Source organism: Rhamphochromis longiceps, linkage group LG6 (genome assembly GCF_057381845.1).
Source record: "Rhamphochromis longiceps isolate RC_006_pf linkage group LG6, R_longiceps_female_GT1.1, whole genome shotgun sequence".
NCBI classification, from domain to species: Eukaryota; Metazoa; Chordata; class Actinopteri; order Cichliformes; family Cichlidae; genus Rhamphochromis; species Rhamphochromis longiceps.
Genome location: NC_140562.1, coordinates 44,898,626 through 44,923,579, shown reverse-complemented (window position 1 = coordinate 44,923,579; position 24,954 = coordinate 44,898,626). Strand labels below are relative to the sequence as shown.

General features: G+C 43.6%; 1 protein-coding gene across 5 annotated transcripts in view; it reads right to left on the bottom strand.

The window, feature by feature from the left end:
• The window catches only part of neurl1aa (neuralized E3 ubiquitin protein ligase 1Aa), a 49,467-nt gene extending 27,173 nt beyond the window's left edge, over nucleotides 1–22,294 (bottom strand). Inside the window, exons 1-4 of one of the 5 annotated variants that reach the window (XM_085408117.1) lie at nucleotides 14,600–14,858; nucleotides 2,834–2,967; nucleotides 2,301–2,551; nucleotides 1,720–2,041 (exon numbers count right to left, since the gene is read on the bottom strand). In XM_085408117.1, coding sequence (XP_085264243.1) covers nucleotides 1,720–2,041; nucleotides 2,301–2,551; nucleotides 2,834–2,924 — 664 coding nt within the window. In that variant the 5' untranslated portion in view covers nucleotides 2,925–2,967; nucleotides 14,600–14,858. Of the gene's footprint in view, nucleotides 1–1,719; nucleotides 2,042–2,300; nucleotides 2,552–2,833; nucleotides 2,968–7,971; nucleotides 8,064–8,423; nucleotides 8,507–9,371; nucleotides 9,484–14,599; nucleotides 14,859–22,083 lie in introns of those variants that run through there. The other 4 variants (XM_085408121.1, XM_085408120.1, XM_085408118.1 and 1 more) reach the window with 4 other exon arrangements.
• Nucleotides 22,295–24,954: the final 2,660 nt, after the last annotated feature.

The following is a 24,954-nucleotide window of genomic DNA, read 5'->3' as shown; positions in this document are numbered from 1 at the left end:
AATGTACACAACTGCCAGACCAAATTGATCCAAGACAGCGATTAGAGTGGCGAGGACTACAGCTACTACTGTAGCTGCTCCATAAATAAAGCCTCGGATGTGGCCTGTGCAGTAAAAAGGTTCCTGAAACGCACAGAAACGTGATGCACAGAGCTGACACAATTGGCCTTTCACCATCACAAAGATGGTGTCTGGTCTGGGTGATGCATTTCTCTCTCTCAGCCTTTGGTAGTGCCCCCCCCTCTGAACAGGCCCCCGTTTATGAGGGCAGATGTCAGTCTGTAGGCCCCCTGAGACTCACTCTGTAGGCAGCCCTGCACATGGCCTGACAGTAAAAAGACAGTAAGGATGACTTAAGCAGAAGGCTTAAGGGGAGAGGACCAGTTTCTGATTAAAACGGTGCTTGAAGCAGTGTCTTCGAGGGTCAGGCATCTCAGAAAGATGTTGGACAGAGAGTTTAATCACCCTAAAGCTCCGGGTGCTAAGCTCAGCTTGTGCATTTGATGTGCATGAACCCTTTTTTGAATGTTCCTTTAAAATGAAACAACCATTAATAACCATTTTTCCTCCCTGCAAACACCGACTGAGTAGGAAAAATGTTGCAAACGGCAACGAGACTTTTAGCAATTATGGTGTAAAAACAGAGAAAACAAAGAATATGGATTCCCCTCATGCTCGGGACACTACACATCCGCCGCTGCCAGCCTGGAGGAGATATTGTCAACCAGCACAAATACAATCAAACATGGGACATGTGACCCCTGGTGTATTTTTACAACACCATCCGCTCTGAAGGGGAAAACAAGAACGAGCACACAAGTTCCCACATCAAAGCCACGGCCATACTATCCTGTGCTATGTACGCAGGGTATGCATGCTAAGCTACGTAGCATAGCTGGATAATGCACAACAGTGTGCCTCCGCTGCTCTGGTGTAAACATGTGGGCCAAATATTTCTGAGGCTGGCCGAAGGCTTTACTGCACACAGCAGCGGGGTGAGTAACCTGTAGACATACAGTAAACAAAAGGAGAACTCACTTTTTCAACAGCAGTGATGTTAAAAGTAAAAACACCAACATGAAAGGTTGTCTTTACACCCGGTTACTTTCTTATCACTTTAGAGGTTTTTCAAAGTGACGAGAAAAGAAGGTGACCGTGGCTAAGGTAGATACAGGTGTGTCATCCACCAATCAGAAGGTTGGTGGGTCTCCGTATTGCTCCCAACACATTCACCTGACTGTGTATGACATCTAAAGCAATATGTATTGGTACCATTCTCCAATCCTTATCTTGGATGTTGATGCATGCAGGGCTAAGATGTACAAATTAAAGACTCTGAATTGAAGATTTTTGGTGATCAGCTGTGAAAGAACTTTTCTTCAAGGTTATTCTAGAAGGACAAAAGCTAATTACTCATGAAACGCAGCACTGGGGCTGGATTAAGCTGCCTGTGGGGACCGGTGGACAAAGGCAGCTGGGCGCTCTTATTGAACACCCACCATTTTCCAATTAGTTTGGTAAATCTTGACTAAATAAAGACGGACTAAGGTAAAAGCGCCATGTTTGAATTCTATTAACTATATTTAAATATTCTGACACAGAGCCCTTCTACATGGCAGGGTGGTTTGATCTTTTATAAACAGTTATTTACTTTGTTATTGGATGATATGCACACCAAGCCCATCAAGACACGCCTCATTCCCTCCACCATGTTCTTACCTAGCAGCTGCACGCCGCGGGTCAGGCCGTAAACATCAATGAGGGCCCAGAGGGGCTCGGCCGTGCGGACCCCGCTGAAGAACAGCATGGGACTGGACTCGTTAATGCGGTAGAAGACTCTCCCTTTCTTGTCCACCCAAAAGGCGATGACGTTGCCCTCGTTGGCAAATTCCTCGGGCAGCGCCTTGGCCCAGAAGCCACTCTGAGACACCAGGTCAGGACAAGCGTACTTGGGAAGGTTGTCTGGGTTTATTCTGGAGGGGTCTTTAGCAGTGAAGCCCAGACGCAGAGCCCCACTCCAGCAGCACTGCTTTTTGGTAATCTGCAAAGAAGAAAACTTGTTGGTACGTGAAAAATATCAAATTATAAAAATGTTTCCATGAATAGAAACGTCTGCTTTTTGAGGCTTTAAATCAATAACTGCATCACGTCTATCCAACACAGACAGCGAATTTGAGTTTACACTGGGGGACAAAACCTTTTAACTGTCAAGCTAAGATAAAACTAAGACAACAGTTTTGACAGTTTAAAAGCTCTCAGACACTCGAGAGGAAAAGTGCTCCACTCTGTGAAAAATGTACCTTGAGGCGGACTTGCTCATAGAGCGTGATGGGCCGGTTGCTGAAGGTGATGGCATTGCAGAAACTGGCCTGCCTCTTTGCTGTCTTCTGGGCAAGGTCCATGACAATTTGGGACCCCTTGGCGTTTGGATGGAATAGAAGTGGGCTGATGGGGAGAGGCCCACCGACACTGCCACAGTGGATAGGCAGGCACCTCTTGGGTTTGTGGTGACATCGATGTGACGTGGACGGGAATGGGCCACCAAGGGAGTCTAATAAGGCAACGAGAGACAAAAGAGCAGAACAAAGCCATGAATTTCATTGAAAACAAACCAAATAAACGTCCTAATTAGGAGCAGGAGGTTAGGTTCCAGCAATGCAGTTAGCATCTGATGTGACATCAGATAAGGAAATATCATCTAGGATTTGGTTCTTTGTTGATTATCTGTGAGTAGAAGAGTAATAAGCTAATCAGCAATAATCACACTGGGCCTGCAGGCTGAAAACTTTCAAAAACACATGTCCAAGACAAATGATGCTCTTTAGTTACTCACAAAATGAGCTGTTCCCAGACAAACAGCCATTCTGAAATCTAATGGCTGCATTACATGGTCCGCGTTGGCCGTGAGACTCTCTGTTGGACATCTGTGACCACAAATTCTCAGTAGAAGCCGTGTGAAGTATGATGCTGTTTGAACATATTGCATATACATTATTTGACCCAATTAACACTGACGTTATGGTATAATTCTTGCAGTCCAATAACCAACCAAACAGGTCAATTGCAAGTTTCTAGCAAGACTAAATATCACATATCGCGCTTGGTCATGCACTTCAACCCAAAACCCGGCAGTTCGATGGCTGCTTTCCGGTGGTGAAGAAGACTCGCAGAGGAAGGCATGACTGACTTGATAATTAAATGCATGGGCAGCAGAAGTGCCTGAATGGAGTCCGAGTGAGAGGAGTGTGACCGCAGCACTTGAGCAGCTACTAGAAACATGCACTTGAGCAATTTTCACAGATTTTCCACGGCCACTAACCGCCAGGTTAGAATGACTAAATTAGTATTCTGCAGCTGAGCTGAGAGGAAGTTTTTAGCTTTGAAGGAGAGAATCCTCAAAATTCGACTGATCTGATATTCAATACGTTACCATTCTGAGATGCTAAATGCCTTCCAGAAGTTTCTGTATTTGTGTTTAAACATTCCAGTATTTTGTGGTTATGGGGTATAATCCATCTTCCTGATGTACCCGCTTTCCCTCGGCTTGTCAGGCCCCCGCTTACATCAGTTAGCGATTAGCGTTTTCCTCACCTGACCAGCTGTATCTACAAAGACTGCACTTGTATCCTCTCACAGCAATAATTCAAAGCAATACCAACTGTGATTGTAAGATAAGAGATCTATTGAGAGTCCTATTGCAGACTCAAAGCACTACATGTTTCATAGCTGTGTTGCATTATGGACTACTCGAGCTACTGTCAGCAGAGAAATTGGTCTGGCTGTCTCTTCTTTCATAGATTTCTCCGGGTATGATTTGCCATCTAGAAAGAAATTCCATCTCCTCCGGTCTGAGCGATTGATACATCACAATAAACATCAGCAAATCCTGATGTTTATGCTGAATGTTTCAGTTTTTCCCCACCAAACTCCAGTCAGCTGTGCTGAAAATGTTTCAACACAGAAATGCCTGGCTACATATTAGGGCTGCCACAAACGATTATTTTAATAGTCGACTAGTCACCGATTATTTTTGCGATTACTCGATTAATCAGATCATCATCCATTGGACGTAAAACATACAGCTTATTGAACCAGCAGCATCTGCTCTTATATAACTATCATTAGCTTACAGCTTTAAGTGCTTAAGGTCTGTGCTAACTAAAAATAAAGACAAGATGATAGTTTATTAAATTTTAATGAAATTTGCAGATTGCTCCTTGCTATCTAAAATATAACAGGACACCGGAGTATATTCTCGAGCATCTAAGTGACTTATGTATCATGTTTAACCTGAGTAGCGAAAGACTGCGGTGGGTTTGAAAACGATCTGCCAGGAGTCCGGTGTTCTCACGGCTCTAGTGACCTTGCCCCCGGCTAGCTATCGAGCTAGTGGGTAACAGACGTCTCCGAAAACGTCGGAGCGCTTTTGAAAATATGTGGTGTCTTGATAAACTGAGCAGATATTTGAAGTTTACACAGCTACATTCTCGCCTGAAAATATGTTAAACGTTTATTTTGTGACCCAGAAAGAATAATAAGAGTAATATTAAAACTAAGCAGTTGCCGCCATTGTTGGAAACTGAGCTGGGCTGCGCTATGAATTCTGGGACACAACTTCTTCTTCTTCTTCGGGGTTTAACGGCAGCTGGCATCCTTGTACATGCTGTGCTGCCATCTTCTGTTTCAGTCCGTTATTACACTCTTAAATCCTGCTACTTATTCCTGCGTCTTTTGTGATCTTACAAAGCTTCAAACGACGCGTCGACTATTAAATCAGTCGTCGACGATTTTGATAGTCGACGTAATCGTGACTAGTCGACTAATCGTGGCAGCCCTACTACATATTGATAGGAGAAAGAAACTGTAGTCCATCAGTCCACTACATTAAATGTACAGTGTGATTCTGCCTCTATTACAGCGTTTGAATATGAAAAGAAACTGTGGCAGGTGCCTCATTACAAAAATTGCCAGAATTATATGATTAACATTCAGTTTTACAGAGGCCTGCCTGATTTGACCAGACCCTGAAACAATGAAAGCCAACTCAAGGGCAGCAGCAGATGTCCTGCAGAGTCCTGATAAGTCCACATATTTAGTCAAAGACAACAGCACGCTTTGTAGTCCGTCTTTGTGTTTGTCTGTGTTCATCTTGTAATAACACTACAGTTTTACACAGCATGTCTGCTATTCTATCTGGCCCCGAACTTAAGAAGACGGCTGAGGCCTTTTGTCTTAGGCAGTGCTACAGAGGAGCGGCTGTTGAATGTGGTTCACGTGGTCCTGGGCAGTTTGAGCTGAATGAATTAGCGGGCTCTAAAGAGGCACAGCTGCTGCAGAGAGAAGGGGCTACGTGTGAATTCATGTTCCTTAGCAACCCGTGGTATCTAAAGGTCTTGATCGGCTCACTTGGCAGCCATCAGTGAGCTTACAACAGATGCCTTTTGTTTATTGAGACACAATAAAGTTATATTTATAGTCTTGCTTGGTTGTGTTTTTCCAGTCAAACAAACAGGAGTACTAGTGAACACAGAAAAAAAGCATCCATTTCAGGTATCTGTGGGTCAACGGTTACGTTTTGGAAACGCTGAATTCACAGCTGGTTTAACTTCTGAGCGAATATCAAGACTACACGGTATCCAAGTATCTCTCCTCTTCGTGGTACTTCTTCCTCTCCAAGGTAACATGCGCAGCACTCGTTTAGGCAGCATCATGAAGTCAAGCTCAGCTGTAATCCTGGCAGATCAGCTCATCTCAGTGCCAGCCCACATCGGCTGATGTCTCAGCTGATAAACGTCTATACATCCAATTGGCAAATCCCATACAGGCCATAGTATTTAAGCTGCTTCTGCTGCTGCTGCAGAAGAGCAAACTCAGGTAGGCCGGAGTGTTGCGGTGGTTAACACTGTTGGTTCACAGCAAGAAGGTCCTGGGTTTAAATCCACCACCTGGCCAGAGTATTTCTGTGTGGAGCTTGCACACCCATGTTTGTGGGTTCTCTGCAGGTACTCTGGCTTCCTCCCACAGCCCAAAGACATGCAGTCGGTGCAGCAAGGTTAACTGGTGACCCTAAACTGCCCATAGGTGTGAATGTGAGTGCAAATGGTTGTCTGTCTCTGAGTGCTAGCCCTGCAAGACACTGATAACCTGTCCAGGGTATATCCTCCCCTGTAATCCTGAAATGAATGAAGCATGGATGGATGCGTGTGTGGGTAACCTATCAACATACTCAGGATATGTACTTTAATGCAATTCTTAGATAGTTCATGAAACACAGTGATGGCACTGCTTTAAACACAGCAGCAGCATAAATATTGCCTTCACTATAGAAAGTCTTAAGGTTGCAGCTGGCTAAAAAAATGTTTCTTGTACCAGCTCCACTTAAAAATGCTGAAATGCATGATAACTTACTGCTAGTCCTACTTGATTTGGATACCAGTCGCCTGCTGTTCAGATAGCTTCTTTGCAGAAGCCCCCCCCCCCCCCCCAACATTGGCCACTGCACTCAGACTATATGGCTTAAGCTTTGAATTTACTTTTGACCAAATATCGACTATTTCCCCACTTAGTGGGCTTTGTTTAAGGCTTGCTGTTTGTTGAAGCTATCAGAAAAACAAAGCTGCCTCGAGCAGCCCGTCTCAGTCGTCCAATTACCTCAGGAACACAAATCCTGGAGTATGTTCATGTCCTCAGAGCCCGAGATGTGACCCCTCAATGTAAATAACTCTTGTTGACTACAGTCTAACAGCTGCCTCCGCTAAACCCGTTCTTGTGCACACAGCTTTATACTTTTGTTATCAGTGAAGAGGTTGTTTTAAAAGCCTCATAGGAGCCATTTTGCCAAAGGTCAAGGATGTCTTATTATGAACAAACAGGGTGAAAAGCTTGTATTCCTCTGCCCAGGAGTGCAGAGGGTTGTTTATCCCACTAATGACAGCACATGTGTGACAGGTCCGATCGCTCGTCACAGTACACAGACAGATAATACCGTCATACTGCAATGAACATCTCTGCGGTCTCATCATTTCATTCAGGTGGATGACGAGAGGTTTTTTGTTCAACTCAAGCAGTTTCCCATGCTAATCGAATTTTATGTGTCCAGAACACTATTCAAATATTTGCTCCGTGTCTAGTGGGTACATCACTTCCTTGTTCTGTGGAACATCCGCAAAAGCTGTTCTTCAAATGAAATGTTCCTGTGAGGTAACAGCTGAGCTGTATTGTGCCATATAACCCGCCACTCGCTGGAACCTCGGCCGTTCATTCAGCTGTGCAGAGATTTTGAACCATGTGCTGCATAAAATGATGAAGACTAATATCCAGGCTATACTGCTTCATATACAAAGGCAACATATTGCATTAGCAGTGTGTGCAGAATCACTTTTCTGCTGTGATACACACTTTGTGTCCAAAGCCTCAGACCCATCTCCAAGGGGGACTAAAACAAACCCTGACCGGTGTTTGCACATGTCATTGACCCAGATCTCCACTGATACGCCCAATTTTAGCACCATGGAAACACGATGAGGCTGTATCATTCAAAGCACAGGTAGCCCACATACCAACCCACTCTCTGCACTTGTTGCCATGTGAAGTCCAGCTTGAAGCTCATCCTGGGAAACATTAGAGAAAACACAACCTCGCACACAGAGTTACTTTTGTGACTTTACGATAGCCCATCAAGCCTTTAAGCAATGTGGGAACATGGGAATAACAAACATGCAGACTGGTGTAGGGTGTAACGTCAAACACCAGATCCTTACAGGTTTACATTTCCACTCAAGCTTATCACAGTTTATTTATGCACCTATTAGAAGTAAATGAGCATTAATGTACTGGTGTACTTTGGATCACTCACCAGAATCATTTGTTAAGAAAACACAAAGTGGACTGTTTAGCTTCAGCTCGTTCTCTCGGGATAACTGCAAACATTACCAACACAGGGCGGATAAATAAAATCCATTTCATCTTTACCAAAACTTCACAGGTGGAAAACGCTTCTCCTTTTTCAGATGTTTCTCTCTGTAGATCAGCTGACAGCGTCATTTAAAACACTGCCAACAAGCCTGGAGGGCAATGACAAACAACTTCTTAATGATGTTTACATAGCAGTGTCTGGATGATGCATTTAATCGCACTGACTCATGACAAAATGCCATTTCAGTCTAATGTAACTGCAACAGTGAAATGAATCACACGATAACGGCGACAATTAATCACATGCATTATCATTTCGGCAAGAAGGCTTTACGCGTTACAGTACAGGTACAAGAACAACATGCTGTGCCTCTTACAGAGTCACCCAGAGTGTTACGTTTCCTCTTATTACTCATCTCCAAAGTTGCACACATGTGTGACAGATGCAGTCAGATCATATAAAACTCAACAGGCACCGACTGCTACGGTAGCTGTGGCTGCTACTCTACCTGAGGGCAGGTACCAGGAAGTCACTGCATCGCTGGTGGCGACCAAAAGATCAGAAATGTTGTTAAGGAACATCGTGAGAGATCTGTTGGTCTGTGACTGCTCAGATCAGTGTCAGGTGATCCCGTCCAAAAAACAATTTACTTTGGATTAGCTCAGGTAGGCTTTTTTCCCTCCTTTAGCTATACTACTGACCGCTAAACACTGAGCAACGATTACCATCAGTGGCAATCGTATTTTCACTTTTGTTAGAGAAAAAAACCTTTTATCTTAATGAAGTCTACTAATAACAACTTGATTGATTCTTATCAAATTAAGAAACAAGTATCAGAAGAAGCTGATAAAACAACAAGTTCAGTTTCCACGGCACACACACCACACCAGGCTGGACTGCTATTTTCCACGTCTCTTTTTTTTAGCTGATGTTTTATAAGGTTTAGGCACAAACACTGCTAGATTACAAGAAAAAACGATCTAGGTTTGGGTGAAATGCACCCTTTCCCGACACAAACCACATGCTAGAAGTTTAACTTCTTCCATCTAAGAGCTCCTTCTTCATTTTCATCAACAACTCCTGCAAAGATGATGACTTTGACTTTGCTCCCAGGGTCTTTCTCTGAGGGACGTCCACTGAGTCCACCAGCCTACCTTTGACATTGACGACGTCCAAGAGACGCACAGAGGGTTAAAATGTAACGTCGAGGGTTCCTGACGAATGTTCAGGACAAAGTGGGAGAGAGACCTCATTCGAAGGAGTTTGGAAATAATGCCTTTCTGAGAGCTTGCTGCATTATGTCTGAAAGCCCCATAATACTAATCCTGTCAAATATTGCCTGAGTTTTATAGCACCAATCAAAAAATGTTGGTCACTCAAAAGTCCAAGCACATTTCTAACAGCTTACTTGCTTTCCAAGCGGCTCAACAAACTGTAATACAATAATGTAACTCACCACCAGTTCTCCTTTTTAACTGAAATACTGATTGGCTTCAGTATCAGTTTGGCAGATTTTTATGCTACAGAGGAACTCCATGTTTTCAACCTTGTGCAAAGGTAGCTTTCCATGACCCCTTCACATGTTACACTCTCTGAAAGAAGACCTTCCCCCTGGCTTTAAGCTAACTTTCTTCTGATTAGCTCCCCCTTGCAAACAGAAGTAACAGAAACGGCACACAGCCAGGTCTTCTGCTCTCATAGCCAGCAGTTGGTGCTTTAGACGACCGCATGTTTTAAAAAAGGCCTGAAATCAGTGAGTTTTGAGCTCTTGGGCCACAGGGATTACTTCTACAGTTCAGACTCTTATCTCATTATTTAAACTTAGCCCATGTTTAATATGTGCAACCACCACTGAAACAGTTTACAACTGGTCCACTTAGAAAGCCAACCTGAAGCAAATAACGATGTTTTTAAACAAGAAAATGTGCATCCAAACTGGTTTCCACTGAAGGAAATAGAAAGTGCAACTACTGGACCCCTTGTGATTTGTATAAATGTATAAAAAAACTGAACTGAATTGACAGGACAGGTTTCATAAAATAAAAAAAATAAAAAAAGAGCGAGTGAACAAAAACTATATGAAATATTCATTCCCCACCGAGTCCACAGTCATGTCTTTATAATGGCCAGCAGATTGGACAGAAACAAAACGGATTAAATTTGAAATTACATTAAACGGAATAAAGTCACCTGCAAATGAGAAGCTACAAATGATCATAACATAACTACCAAATGAAATGTGCTCAACAGCTCAGAGCTTAACCTGCTGCAGAGCGACGCCTAAATAATTCACACTGGGACGGCCTGGTAGTGAAAGGTGAGACGTGGATAGGATGAAGTCTGACTGACGTCATCCACTACGGCCCACTAGTCTTACCACATTCTCTTCACGGAAGGGATTACACAACAGTAATCAATAAATAATAATATCACAAGGCTGCGCACAGCGGAGCACAATGCTGTCCCACGATGCCTCTCTGTTAGAGAAAGAGAGCAGGCTGGTGGAGAGGCGTAATGACATGCAGCGTGTATTGACTGAAGCATGCGAGATGCTATTCAGTACTGACTGGAAGTCATCGTGTGGGCGCTGCCTTGAAGGTGACCTGTCACGAGAGGGATAGCTCAGTAGGTAAAGTGGTCGCCCCATGATCGGAAGGTCGGCGGTTCGAATCCACTTAACGGCTACCCTGAGGTACCCCTGAGCAAGGTACCGTCCCTACACACTGCTCCCCGGGCGCCTGCTTAGTGGGCTGCCCACTGCTTCACTGAGTGAATGGGTCAAATGCAGAGAAAAACAAGTAATTTCCCCATGGGGATCAATAAAGTATCCATTATTATTATTATTATTATTATTTAAGTTAGAGGAAGCAACAGCTATGTGTGCGACACTGATGCACGCTCTCAACAATGCCACCTGACCCAGAGACATACGTTCCTGTCACTATACTCTCCTACACACAAAAAGAAAAAAAAAAAAACAGAGGCTGCTGGTGCGTTCAATAACCTGAGGCAGATCCCGTGACATTACCGAGCCCCAGTCCAATTCGACAAAGTTACGAATCTTTACTTTGTGATATAGCTTCTCTTTGCATTCGGATACAGAATCCAATTCAGCTCGAATGCAACCAGACGCTGCGTCGAATCAGCCGCAGACAGTGGCCCACTTTCAGTCAATCGGGAGCACAGAAGTGGAGCTCCCACACACTCGGCAGACTCAATTACGCAACCGACTCAGCAAACGCTGTTTGGATGTGCTCTGGTGCTTCACACCTGAGAACAGCAGCCTGCAGAGATTCAATTTTAGAAAGCATAATCTGTTCCCCAGCAGCTCTCGCTGTGCTCGTGCAAACACGTAAACAGTGAGAGACGCAGAGCAACGATTTTAACTTTCTTTTTTAAACAGGCACATTTTCCAAAAAGGCTCACATGCAGAAGAAAACATCACTGCAAAGGTTCAGAAATTAATGCCTGCTTTTTCAAATTTAGAAAGAAGCACTTTCTATCAATGGCTGTGGGTTGTCATGGAAACAGTTATACTTTGATTGGGGGGGGGGGGGGGGGTGTACCCATAATGCTTTGGACCGGCCTTAACTTGCCTGTCATGACTAAGTGTCGGCCTCTGAGGCTGAAAGATGAAGCCACCACAAAGACTCCCACATTAAAATTCTAACTTTAGCTAATTTCCCCCCCTCTCAACAGTTCCACCATTAGAGGAACGCTGACACACACACACAGCTGTAGCTGCGAGCTCTGTTGGGCCTCACAGACACTTCAAAAACTCACTGCCATGCACTTCAGGACCACGTTTGTGAATTTTACAGCATTTTAACTGAGTTATCAGACAAAATGATGGCTTTCGATGTGGTTCTGGTGACTAAAACTCTATTTTTTATTGTTATTTGTAAGGTGTAACCTGTGTTTGTGTGGATGAAAGCTAGCATCAGCTGCTCCTTCACACGTGGAGACTTCTACCTCCAAAAACCAAGATGGTGGTGGCAAAACAGCTGAAATGGAGGTCTCGAAACAGGATGTCGCAGTGGCTATGATGGCAACCTTTTTCTGTACAGTCTGTGATTAAAGCTGAGGTTATGAATCACTCCCAGTTATCATATGCTTGCCTCCTGTACTCACTCAAACACTGCTGTACCTGCAGGTTCTTACTAGCAAGCAATTTGCAGTTTTAACTCAACTATGAGGAACATCGAGGACAGCAAACATCGTCGCTGTTGGCAAAACAAAGGCAGGCGTGACTGCAGACGAGAAAAAGCAGTTACAGTGAAAAAAGATGACAAAACTAAAGTCTGCAGTTGAAGGTAAGACCATAAAATACCGAGTAACAGCTTTGGTCATTATTACAGTTAAATTATTTCAGATGCACTGTGAAAGCAGTTTGTGTGCAGGACTCTGCACAACTGTCAGAACTGCTCCATGGTCGTTTAAAGTGATGAGATCCAGGAATAAAATCACTCAGTATCCTTCTTAAAACATCAGAGAATTCAGTATTTATTGTTAAGAACAGTTTTGATCTGTACAGGCATCTTTGAACAAAAGAAAACTAGACGTAATGTCAAACGAGTTCTGAGTAAAGTTCAAACACTGAATAGTCCCAGAGCCCTGGGACATGAAATCACACAAACGCTTTCCATGGGTCCAAACGTTTGCTAGGGAAAAGTTCTGTTGGAGAGTTTTCTAACATCAACCATGAAGAGGAGACTGCGAGCTTTATAAGACGTGACTTAGCTCACATTTCTGCAAGAACATCACACACGTGAGCCACGAAACAGCCTTATGTTTACAGCAGAACATTTGTTCGACTTACATATTTGATAATAACTATATTCAGATTCCAAATTCCACGACTATATCTGTAAATTTGGGTTAGACGTGGTTTTTACCAAAATGTTATGCAAACCTGGTGCATGTAAAGCCTAAAGCAAACAAAAGCCACCCTATCAAAACAAACCTCTCCCATATGAAAACTGACGTGCTGTTTTATTCGAGTTGTTTCTAATTTACAGTTGATTACCATTTTGTATATTTTGTTGCCATCAACACACAGAACAATGTTGTAATGCACAAAAGAGCAGCCATGCTCTGAGTCCGTTTTATTAGTAAAACATGTCGAGAGATTTAATTTTGCATTCAAACTTCACACTGAAGAAATACACAAAACTTTTCAATAAGTGATTTAAAATTCACAAAACTGAATTTTATGGACAAATATAATGACGTGTTTTCCTTTAACAGGCTGTGTTAGTAAAAATAATAAGTTGGGCCTCTTTGTGAGTCCTGATGACAGCCTTGCTAGAGACTAACACCAATACCAGGTAAGACTGCATTCTGATCGCACAACAAGAAAAACGCCGTGTTCTAATTTTCGGAGGCGTTTGACCTTGATCCCAGAGAAAAGGAGCTCTTCCTGCTGTCTTAGCTTGTCCCTCTTTAAGTAATTGGATTAATCTCAGGGCTTTAATTAGAACGATCAGGTGGTCAAAACCAGAAGAGGCTGCAGGATCAGGGACACAGCTTAACCCCCATAGTAACACATAGGTATATATACACACACACACCCAAACACGACACACCATGCTAATAATAATTGTGCAAAGACGAGGAACGAATTCCTCATCACACTGCTGGCACGGCTCACTTCCTCATTTCTTGCTGTTGTAGAAAGGAGGGGGTGTGGGGACGTGGATGGGTGGGTTACTGTCATCTTATTGTTGTTAAAAACTCTGCCTGACACCACACAAGCACTGAAGCTGGCCTACATTCAGAGTATGAACCTATACAGAAGCTCCACTGTTTATTAACAGAACAAAAGGTCCCTGGGGTCTCGTGGAGAGAACACTACACCACCAAAACACATCTTTGAAATTCAGCCGGCCTGTGCGTTTTGCTTATAGCCAGCAACCGCCCTGTCAGATGGATGCTTTGCCCCCGGGGGGTCTGTGCAGGATATTTGGAATAGTGTGGCACGTGGAGCACGAGAAACCCAAATATCTGATCAGATACAAACAGTGTGTAGAAAACAAGTATTTGCACACCTGCTTCGAGTGTATTTGGATACGTTTGTACTATTACTAAAGTACTTCAGGCACTGGTAACAGTACACAGAATTCAAAATAATGCAGAATTATGTTTTACAATCTGGAAGCTAAGAAGTAAAGCTTTAAGTGGACAGTATGGAGCACAAGCTACAATATTTGCCAAATTTGCCCCCCCATAGAGATACCATCTATGGGGCCTGGTGCCACCCCATGCCCCATCCTTTGGACACGCCCCTGGTGGGACCTTAGTGATGGCATACAGGACAATACAAAAGAAAAAAAATCAATTCATTGATTTCTCGAGGCACAGCTGCACGCTCTGTTTAGTAATGAGGGGAAACCCCACAACTTTCCTCTCCTCCAGCTAAGCTGCTCCCAGTGCAAACACCTCCCTGCAATTTACTGCTATACAGGGCGCAGGTCAATGCGCGAGGAGCCGGGGACATCCTGGTTGTTACGTCGTAATCAGAAGACACAGCTGCGCGTCTCGAGACCCCTATTCTAATTACAGGAGTGACGTAACTGTGAGCAAAGAATAGGCTGGTACCTGATAACAGAGCGTGAGCAGCTCACAGCCAAAGACCTGAACAAAGGCGCCGAAACATCTCAGATATGACAAATGTTTGCTCCTTACCGTAAAAGGCATTTCGCGTTATCTGGCCACCCATCGCTTCAGTCTTCTGCCGTGCGCGTATGGCCGGTGTGGATTATTCAGATGCTCTCGTGGCACAGCCCAGCGCTCGTGACATGATTGCATCCAAAAGGTAGCCTATCGCTGCTCTGCTCCGGGTACATGCAAACAGCAGAGAGCGGACCCACACCTCCTTATTATTGTGAGCGCACACACACACGTCCGTGAAGGCAACTCCCCCCGTCCCCGTCAGCCTCATTCAGTAAGAGCTCTCCGCCTCGGGTCCCACTCACTCACGCTGTCATTTACATAGAAGGTGGAGACTCGGACATGAGCGGTTTTAACGCTGTCACTGCCGCACAGAGCTGCCATTTATGGGCCACGAGGCTGGAATAAAACATGGGGGGATATAAGGGTGAGCGGGAGGTAAGGCGCGAGGGCACAGTGTGACCACACAGGGTTTATTTCCTCAGCTGATGAAGGAGAAAAGTTTCCTTTAAAAACAAACAAACAAACAATGAAAAGAAATCCATCTTAACCGCATAATGACATTTACACATCCCCATTGGTGTGACGAGGAAAGTGTGGGTGGGGCAAGGATTAAACAGGAAGTAGACCCTGACAAACACAGGCTGAGCTATTGTGTATGTGATAAGGTTAAAAAATGTCAGGTAATATTTTGCATAAACCGTTAATGATGTCAGACCACGTGTTCACCTCTGGGAAAAGCTCGTTTTTGGACTGTTTGGGTCCAGCACCCGCTCCTGCTTGTGTGTGCAGATGTCTAATCAGCTACAAAGTCTTCATGTGCTGTATGAGTAACATATCAGTAATCCTAACCCTCTTTGACCCACGATCCACCAAACCCACACACCTGGAGATACTACACATCAGACTGGGTCACTTCCCAGATGGTGAATGTAGTCTCCACTCAGGTGTGCCACGATTGTCCTCAGCTACCAGTAAGAGAGTTAATGCGAGACTAAAGAACAGAAGTTTCTATTCATGTTTAGGAATTTTGGAGAGACTTCAATACATTGAGTAACAATGTTTAGCAGAAGTGCAGGAAGTCTGGATTTCTAACGATGATTGGGGAAGTTGTGTTACGCAATGTTCTGCTGGGAAACCTTGGGTCCTGCCACACATGTGGGCGTTACAATGACACGTACCATCTACCTAGGCATTGTTCCAGACCATGTAGGCTCCTTCATGGAAACGGTACTCCCTGATGGCTGTGGCCTCGTTCAGCAGGATAATGGTTCAGGAATGGTTTGAGGAGCACAGCAATGAGTTCAGTCCAATCGAGCATCTGTGGGATGTGCTGGGATGTGCTGGCCTCACCTCACAATTTAGGGGACTTGAAGGATCCGTTGGTAACATCTTGTTGCAGATACCACGGCACACCTTCAGGGGTCTCGTCCATGCTTTGATGGGTCAGGACTGTTATGGCAACAAAACGGGGGCCAACACAGTACTAGGCAGGTGGTCACAATGTTATGCCTGATTGGTGTGTAGTAAGTTATGCAGCATATGTTCTTTGGCTAAATCTGTGATAAAGTTTGCAGTCCCAACCTCTAAGAGGGTGTGCCGTGCCTTCCTATTAAATGATATAATCTCCACTCTTAATTCACCATATTAGGCCATGCACTGCAAGATGTTACTGTCTGACAGGTTTAGTAATTAAATAAATGAACTAGATAAGAGGAGTAGCCTATGGCCTATCGTTCCACATTTCATAGTTTAAAAATAAGAAAGCGATACACGTCTGAGGCTAAGTTTGGGTCCAGAGGCTCACAGAGCAAGTGGCCACATTCTTTACTCTCAGCACTCAGTCTTTCACCTTCCATGCTTCCTTATGTGCCTCAGGCCCCTGGCAGACAGACTGGGTGACCCCTCAAGAGTCAGTCCTCTGACTTCAGCTGTCATCACCTATCCACGGTGACCTCGCAGCCCTCAGTCCCAGACACCAGTGTTTACTCTGGGCCTGAAGCTGCAGGCGTTTAGATAATGGCAGGACAGGGTGAGAGAAATGAGATATATGAACCGGAGTCTAATAGGTGAATGCCAGGAATTCATCATTCAAGGGTATCTTGGATTTTTGTTCATTAACACTTTCCACCCCGGAGGCGGCTGTATCTGTAATTAAAAGACAACCATTTGCCATTTTTAGCACGGCAGTGAAGACTTCAGCCAGCCTTCTGATCCACAGAGCTCGAGGCTGCTCGGTTTGGCCTCGTATTTGCAGAGCTGTTACAGACTGAAATCGAGGAAGCTTCTGAGGTGGAAATAACCACGGTCCAAGCTCCAACAACACCTTTAGTACACAGACCACCGGTATCAGCTGTTTGCATTCTTCATCAAAATCATTTGGCCCTGATTAACTCAAACACGCTGCCTGTCCATCCATTTTCTATTGCATGTCTATGCCTGGGTCACACGGGAGGCAGTGTAGGGAGAGATGCTTAGACCTTCCCGCTCCCAGCCTCTTCTGCCTGCTCTTCTGGAGGAACAACAAGGTGTTTGCAGGTCAGTCGAGAGTTGTAATCTCTCCTGTCCTGGGTGTGACATGTCCAAAACCCCTCACTCAGATATCCAGGAGGCACTCTAGTCAGAAGCCCAGACCACCTTAACTGGTCCCCTTTGATTTGGGGGAGTCGTTGCTCTGCTCTTTTTCACCCTCTCAGAGGCTGAGCTCAGAAACCGTTCAGAGGAAACAAGCTTCCTCAGAACGGTGAAGTTTGGTATTAATCAAAAGAACCAGAAGAGTGTTTACTTCCTTTACACCAGTACAGAATCAGTGAATTTCCATCATGTTAAACATTAATTAAAACATTTTATTTCTCTGTGAAATATTAAATTACATTAAGTGATGCATTCAGGTAGCCTACTAGCTGTATAGCACGAGTGAAATATTAAGCACTCGCTATGCTTAATGTCACAATTATCATTGTGGATTTGCAGTTTAATTAAATATAAAGATTTATTCTCCTTTTAAATGCTCAAGCTCGATGTCAGAATTAAGGACAGTGGAGGAAAACTCATTTCCAGCCTGAGTTAGAAGAAACACTTTTTAAACACATAACAGTTTATATGTAAATGAACTGTGTTAAAACATCGCTGGAGTTTGTAAGCAGCATTTATTTGACACTGTTCTTTGTGAAAAATCTATAATTTTATCAAGAAAAAAAACAACTTTTAAACCAACTTTTTCCCAGTAAGTTGCAAAGACATGACACAGATGATCCTTTTGGCTCGCTGAGCATAAAACAACTGTCAGCAAAATGCTGTACGTTGTTGTTTATGTTTAAAGATTACTCTCTAAATCACGCAGGTAATAATATTTACATGTCCCCGTTTCCCCATCATTTTTAATGATTACCACCACGTAACCATAACAAATACTAAGGCCTGCCTGGGCGGTTCATCAAAATAAAATCAGGACCTCAACCTCAAGGTTTAGTTTTCTAAATGAGATGCTGGAGACGCACACATGGTGTGCACATTTGAGGTAAATACAGTTGCTGGAGAGTATTCGCAGCACAATGAGAGGCCAACCACATTTGGTTTCAAGTATCACCTCTGCTGACAATTGCAAAAATCTGGATTTTAAAGAAGAACTCAGCTAAAGAAAGACTTCTTTCAACAGAGAGAAAAAAAAATCTCTGAGCTAAATCGATAGTTATAAAACAGATCAGGGGACAGAAAATGACTGTATTTCACTCAGATAAGTGGTGTCTGTGGCTCAGGACAGCAAGTTAAGAGAAAACACATTTCCTCTATCTTACAAATATCCCTGCAAACCCAGCAATAAAAGTAACACCCACAAGTCTGCTGAGTTTTAAAAGTCCCAAGGGATGACATCATCGCGCTAAGGTATAACAGCTATTTGTCACGCAAGGGACATGGCTGTGAAAAGAGCGGCGACTGGAAGTTGGCCAGATGAGTTTCAGGAAGAAACGTCAGACCAGCGCTTCGTGTAACCTCGCAGATACACACCAGAGGAAAGGCCTGCAGAAAAGTGCACTTCCTCACCTTGTTTGACACCGCTGCTGTACACGAATGCATTGCTAGAACATCCTTCCTTTGTACAGTAACTCTTTCTTCCTGCAGTCACTGCTCTGTCAGCCTTAACCTTTAGAAAGAAAGCCTCCTTTGGCCCACAGTCCTGTCTGCAACAGGGTCGAGGTGCATCTTTGAGAGTCTGTACATAAACTTGCATTACATAACTTGGACTATGTGGCGATTCACGGTTCGCTGCACTTTAGTCGGCATCAGATGGGTGTGTGCGTACAGCTACAGCTGATATTTACGGCCTATCTGATGAGAGGCATGTTTCATGTGAACCTCATGAATTCTTCGGGCCTTATTAACACTTCTGTTCTGTTTAGGTTTGGTCTGTTTTTTAAATAACTCAGAAACAGGATGATTCTAAAGTGAAACAAGAAAACGGGTACTTGGATGGATTACTCGTCTTCATGTGTTCCTGATTCTGTGCTGGATGTTTTCACTTTTAGAAGTGCAGAGTCAGCATCTTCAGAAGCCACCAATGACATTGTTTATGAACATTAATACCACAGATGGTTTAAAATTAAAGCGTTTTAAACCTGCATTCTGTCTTATGACCAGCAGGGGGCAGCTCCTCTGGTTGCCAAAAAAAGTACAATTAGATGTAAATTCATGAGAAAACAACCCAATCTCTCACTTGATTTGACGCCTCAGTAAACACTTATCACATATGTTTATGCTCTCTCTTGCTAGTTTCAGGTTTTATTTAATATAACAAGATACTGAACTGGTTAATTCTGGTCCCATTTAGAGGACAAAAGACCAGAAACCAACACCCTTCATTTCTAAACCAGATCCAGATCTCATCAGGTTTGGTGTAATAATCCTAGATGTTTTATGGCTACCAAAACTTGAGATTTCAGAATGGGATACAACATATGGTGATGCCCATATTTCAGCTTTGGATGCGTAACAGCTGCTTTGTGGCATTATGTTTGTTGCTTCAAATGTTCAGATGATCACCCCTTTTAAATGTAAGATGTCCACACTGACTAATATGCTTTTTGGTTATTGTTTCTTGAAGAAATGGTAGATATAAAATAAAGGTTTGTTATTTTTTACTCTGCACCTCAACAGGATTAAATGGAGTGAAAAAAAAGCCTCGATTGAATTTGTTTGTTTCTCTCATAACAAAAACAGAAAAATATGTAAAGAGCAGCATCATTATGACTTTAGCTACACCGAAACACACTGCTGAGATAATCAAGAGCAGGATGGACCCGAATTAAGGTCTCTTTCTCTAGTTTCTTGCTTTTCGCCTTCTTTCTGCGTACATTAACCAGAAATTAAAGGATTTCTGGTTAATGTACTAAGGACTTCCTTACAATAAATACAGGAAGGACTCCAACGTCCAAGTTCTAGCCAAAAAGAGTCGGGAGAACTACAACCTGCTGAGAGCTATTTGACAGGTATCTACCAATGCCTGTATAAAATCTACATATGATATTGAATACATTGTGGAAGCCTCACATGTGAAATTCAAGGACAGCTGTGGAAAGGTCATAGCTCCCCAACAAAGGGCTTCATTGATTGTACTGCTGTGTCTGTTATTAACAGACTGGCATGCATATAGACGTTGTTTGTGGGTGTTCATTTGTTTGGAGGTTGTATCAAATTCAAACATCCAGCCCGAGTTACAAAGAACGAGGAGTCCTGTGACAGATGGTGTGGCCCGCTCAGAGCCCTGGGGCCACATTCTTAAAGCTTCCCATTACAAAGAGCTGCTGCTTGGGGCAGAATCTGGAAAAAAGTCTTAAGCAGACTGGAAATGATTCACTGGTCAAAGCTGACGGCTGGTCGTTTGCTCCGGTCCGGCCTAGGTAACTTTTTAATGTATTTACTACCAGGTCAAATGTCTATCACTTGTACTTTTCAGTCGCATGGGTAACTGCTTCAGTCGCTCACCTGGAAGTTGAGAAAAGTTTATCTTGGGCCCCGCCCACTTCCTGTTGCTGGTGGATATTTCAGGTGTAGTTGCTTGAAACTGCAGAATGCTATCAACTTTGCGTGGTCTCTGGTTGCCACGTCAAAGCAAACTATTTGTGTTGTGTATGCAGCTTTAGATTTATGATGTTTTATAAGAATTAACATTTGAAGTTTATACTAGATTGTGGAAAAACTGCTATCAGTAGGAAGGAGTGCCTTTTTAGAGGCTTAAGAGTTTCCTTTGCTTTATTAAGCAGGAGAAAATAGTGGAGAGACAAAAGGTAGAGGAAATACCTCCGAATGACAGTGAGTTAATGAAACAGCAGATTAGATGGTGCGGGGATAATGTTTGTAGCCGATCTCATTAAAGATACGCTTACATCTCCCATCCAATGCAATGATGCCAGAAATGAATGTGATTACAAGGCTGAATTACTTGAAAACTGGCAAAAATGTATTCTTGTTAATCGGGTCAGCCGCATCGCCTCGCTGAGGTAAAAGGTTTTGTTCACTTCTTGCTCAGAGTTACTCTGAGAGCTTCCTAAATCACTCTTAAGTGAGGACTCCTTTCTATAAATGTTTATAGTTTATATGTCTACATTAGGAGAACTCTGCAAGAGCTCCCTGAATGTTTGTGAATACAGCCCCTGATCTGAACATCGTGCAGTCAAACTGACATGAAGAGATAGCACGAATACATGCACAAGCTCTGCATGTATTCACGTTCTTCAGCATAGTTGGCTCAAGCTACCTGCTGTAGTTAGATTAACTGTGTGTAAGTGCACCGGGGACTGGTGCTGTTTTAAAGATCCATAAAGTGTAGGGATACCATGCAAACACACAAATGTACTTATTAGTCTATTAAAATACCAGAACTTTTCCTGAAGCACAGGCAGCAGCACACAGCAGGAGACATTATTTCTCAATAGTTTCATTAAAAATGCTCCAAAAGGCACAAAGACCACAAAACCTTTTAGTTTAATAACTGATTTTTACAGCAGAAGTGAGGCCAAGCAGAGCGTGATCTAACTTTAACCTTCACCAAAATCCATCCATCCATCATCCATCCATCAACTATCCACAGTGTTGGGAAGGTTACTTTTAAAATGTATTCCATTACAGATTACAGAATACATGCCCCAAAATGTATTCTGTAACGTATTCCGTTACGTTACTCAATGACAGTAACGTATTCTGAATACTTTGGATTACTTAACATATTATCATGCTGTTTACAACAACATGAATGTACTATTGCTGTGTGATTTATTACTATTACTGAAGGTCCGCGACTCCGAACTGTAGTAAAGGGACCTCTGACTAATACGTTGGTTCCGTGTCGGCTCGTAGCCGAAAAATAGCTTTACTTTGTTGTCTGGGTCAACTTTTCTTGTAAGAGACAGAGAGAGGCGTTGAAAGGCTGCTCTAACAGAACTTGTCGTTTTCGGAGGAAAACACGAACACGGTGTACAGTCGAGTCTTAATAGCTTACTTACAGCTGGGCTCGTCAGGCTCTCTTCTTGGCTGCAGTGGTTATTATTATATTTACATGCTTCCAGCTCCCGTTTTTCCTCGATGACAACTCGTACCCTTTTCTCCCTCCTCGCGCTCACAGATCCATAACGAGTATGGCAGTCCATTCTCCCTGCAACACGGACTACACTGCCCATGATGCTACATTCTGCATTCTGCCTGTTAGCTTAGCACAACAGCAACAACAAAAAGGCGCTCTCTCACCCAGGAAACACGCAGAGCGAGAGCGTTACCCTGTAACCATGGCAACCGCAACGCTGCCGCCTGGAACAACAGCACGTAGCTGTCAAACAAAACCCAAACAGTCCTGACCCGCGACAAAATGAAACAGGAAAGTACCGCAGTGTAATCCATTTATTTCAACAAAGTAACTGTATTCTGAATACCACCTTTTTAAACGGTAACTGTAACGGAATACAGTTACTCATATTTTGTATTCTAAATACGTAACGGCGGTACATGTATTCCGTTACTCCCCAACACTGTCCATCCATCCATCCATCCATCAGCTATCCATATATCATCCATCCAGCCATCATCCATCCATCCATCCATCCATCCATCCATCCATCCATCATCCATCCATCCATCCATCCATCCATCCATCCATCCATCCATCCATCCATCCATCCATCATCCTTCAATCATCCATCCATCCATCCATCCATCCATCCATCCATCCATCCATCAACTATCCAGTGACCTCACGTGGTCACTTGAAAACTGCCGGTTTAGAAGAAACTTTTTGTTATAGGAGTAAATTTTGACTATTCATAACAGGGTTTTTTAAATCATGGTTAAAATCATTAATAGTTTCTTATTTAGTTAAGCATTTAGGTGATGGTGTGTGGCACCCTGCACGCCAACTACAGTACATTTGCACTGGGCACCATTTTAATTCTGACATCTGAAGCAAATGTATTTCTTTTTTTTAATAAAGTGTTCGTGGTGCAACCATCAGCACTAACGTGGCCACAGATCTGATATAGTGGCTGATGATTAACCAGCCCTCATTGCCACATGTCCCAGCACGCTTCACTGTTTAATGGCAGCTGGAGACCAGACCTGACCAAGGTTTCCACGGCAACCACTACTCGAAAGGAATTGCGCATTTCTTACCGGGAATGCATATGTAAGTGCACGGGGACACACACAAACACACCCACAGCCCATTAGCCCAGCTCGACACAGTTTCCATCAACAGTAGCGGTGTGGGGAGACAACAAAACAAAACAGCAGTTTAGTGGTGCGAGCTGTGCACCATAACATCCTGCCAGCAAAACAGAGCTCGCTGCCTCTTTCTAAGTGATTTGTACAGGACTGAAAGGGAATCTGGCAGCAGATGCCAAGAAGCAGAGAGGTCAGCAGAGTGGCTCTCCTGCAGCCGGCATTGTCTGCTGCACAGCACGTGTGTGCAAACAAAACCTCCCATTCAGCGCAGTCTCATATGGGATATCAGCGGAGCCCTTAGAGCGTTCAGGAACAGGATACGATAAAAGAGAGGAGTGGAAACTTCACAGAGCTGTGACACCGTCTAGATCTCTGTGAAAAGACAAAATGAGAAATGCGAAAGCAGACGGGGGGGAAAGGTGAGAGATAGGGGGCATTTGCACAGTCACTGCAGCAAGAGCTGGAATAATGACAGTCTTCCTTTCATAAATTCAGCCTTGTTGCAAATCTCTTTCTCTCTATTCTGAGACATGCCCTCAGCAGGTATTCCAGATAACTACACTCTTAGTTATTAACAAAGGTGAAAGTTAGTTTGAGGGCATAGGGTGTCTGCTGTAATGTAGTACTTTTCATCAGAGTTGGAGCAGAAGAAGTGGGGAGGTGATAATTAGATCTGTCACTCTGCTTTAATATCTCTCAGAGCTGCTCGGCCTTGGGCTGGATGGTTGCAGAGAAATGCCTTATTGTCTCAGGTGCCGAGGATCTGAAAATACTTTGCCTGATAACGCTGCCCCAGAATGTGCTGGTGAGGAGTGATGGATTTCAGTGGGGCATTGCTGAAGCTGTCAAAAGAGCTGAATTATTAATAATCCGGTAATTTAATTTAATACAATATAACTTGTTTTGTACAGTACTACTTATGGACATCTGACAAATTAAAGGAAAAAGGCTTGACTGCTGGAGTCAGGAAGATCGGTAACGCTGGAACGCTGGAATGCCTCCTTATTCCGTGTTAAAACTGAGTCTTTCAGAACATCTGTGCAGATCGCACGCTTCATATTTGACTTCCTGGACTGAGTGACATAGAGAAAGCTGGAATTTCCCGATGTGAGGGTTGCCCTTTCTCCCAGTAGCCAGATATTCTGCATGAAAGTAAAAAACGGAAAGGCAACATGTGATGCACCAGTCTATCTCATTTCTCTACTAAGGCTAAAGCTCCTCCCCTGAAAAACAAGATGATAAGACTTCATGAGCAATCTCTGTGTTCCCTGCAGCTCGCTCACAGGCAGGAGGACATGTGGTTGTAATTCCTCGCAGAGCAGATCCCCGAGACTTTTAAATTGCAATTCCGATCATGACGGGGTGTTTATTGTTAATTACATTAGATTAATACGGGGCAGCTGCCGCATAAGGAAACATATGAATCCATTTGCATGGATTTTCGGCGCCATCAATCAGTGCGCCTGCTGGTTTTGTGGTTTCCCAAACCATACCCTCTGTGAATCAGCACAGTGTATCCCTCTTGGCATTCGCTGGCTCATGTCATGTTTGGAAAATTATACTTCCTGACACTGAGACAGATTACGGGGGCTTTCTTTTATCCATTTACGTTGCTCCCGCTTTATCATTCCTCTCATTTGCCACATTTATAACCTGCGTAAGTA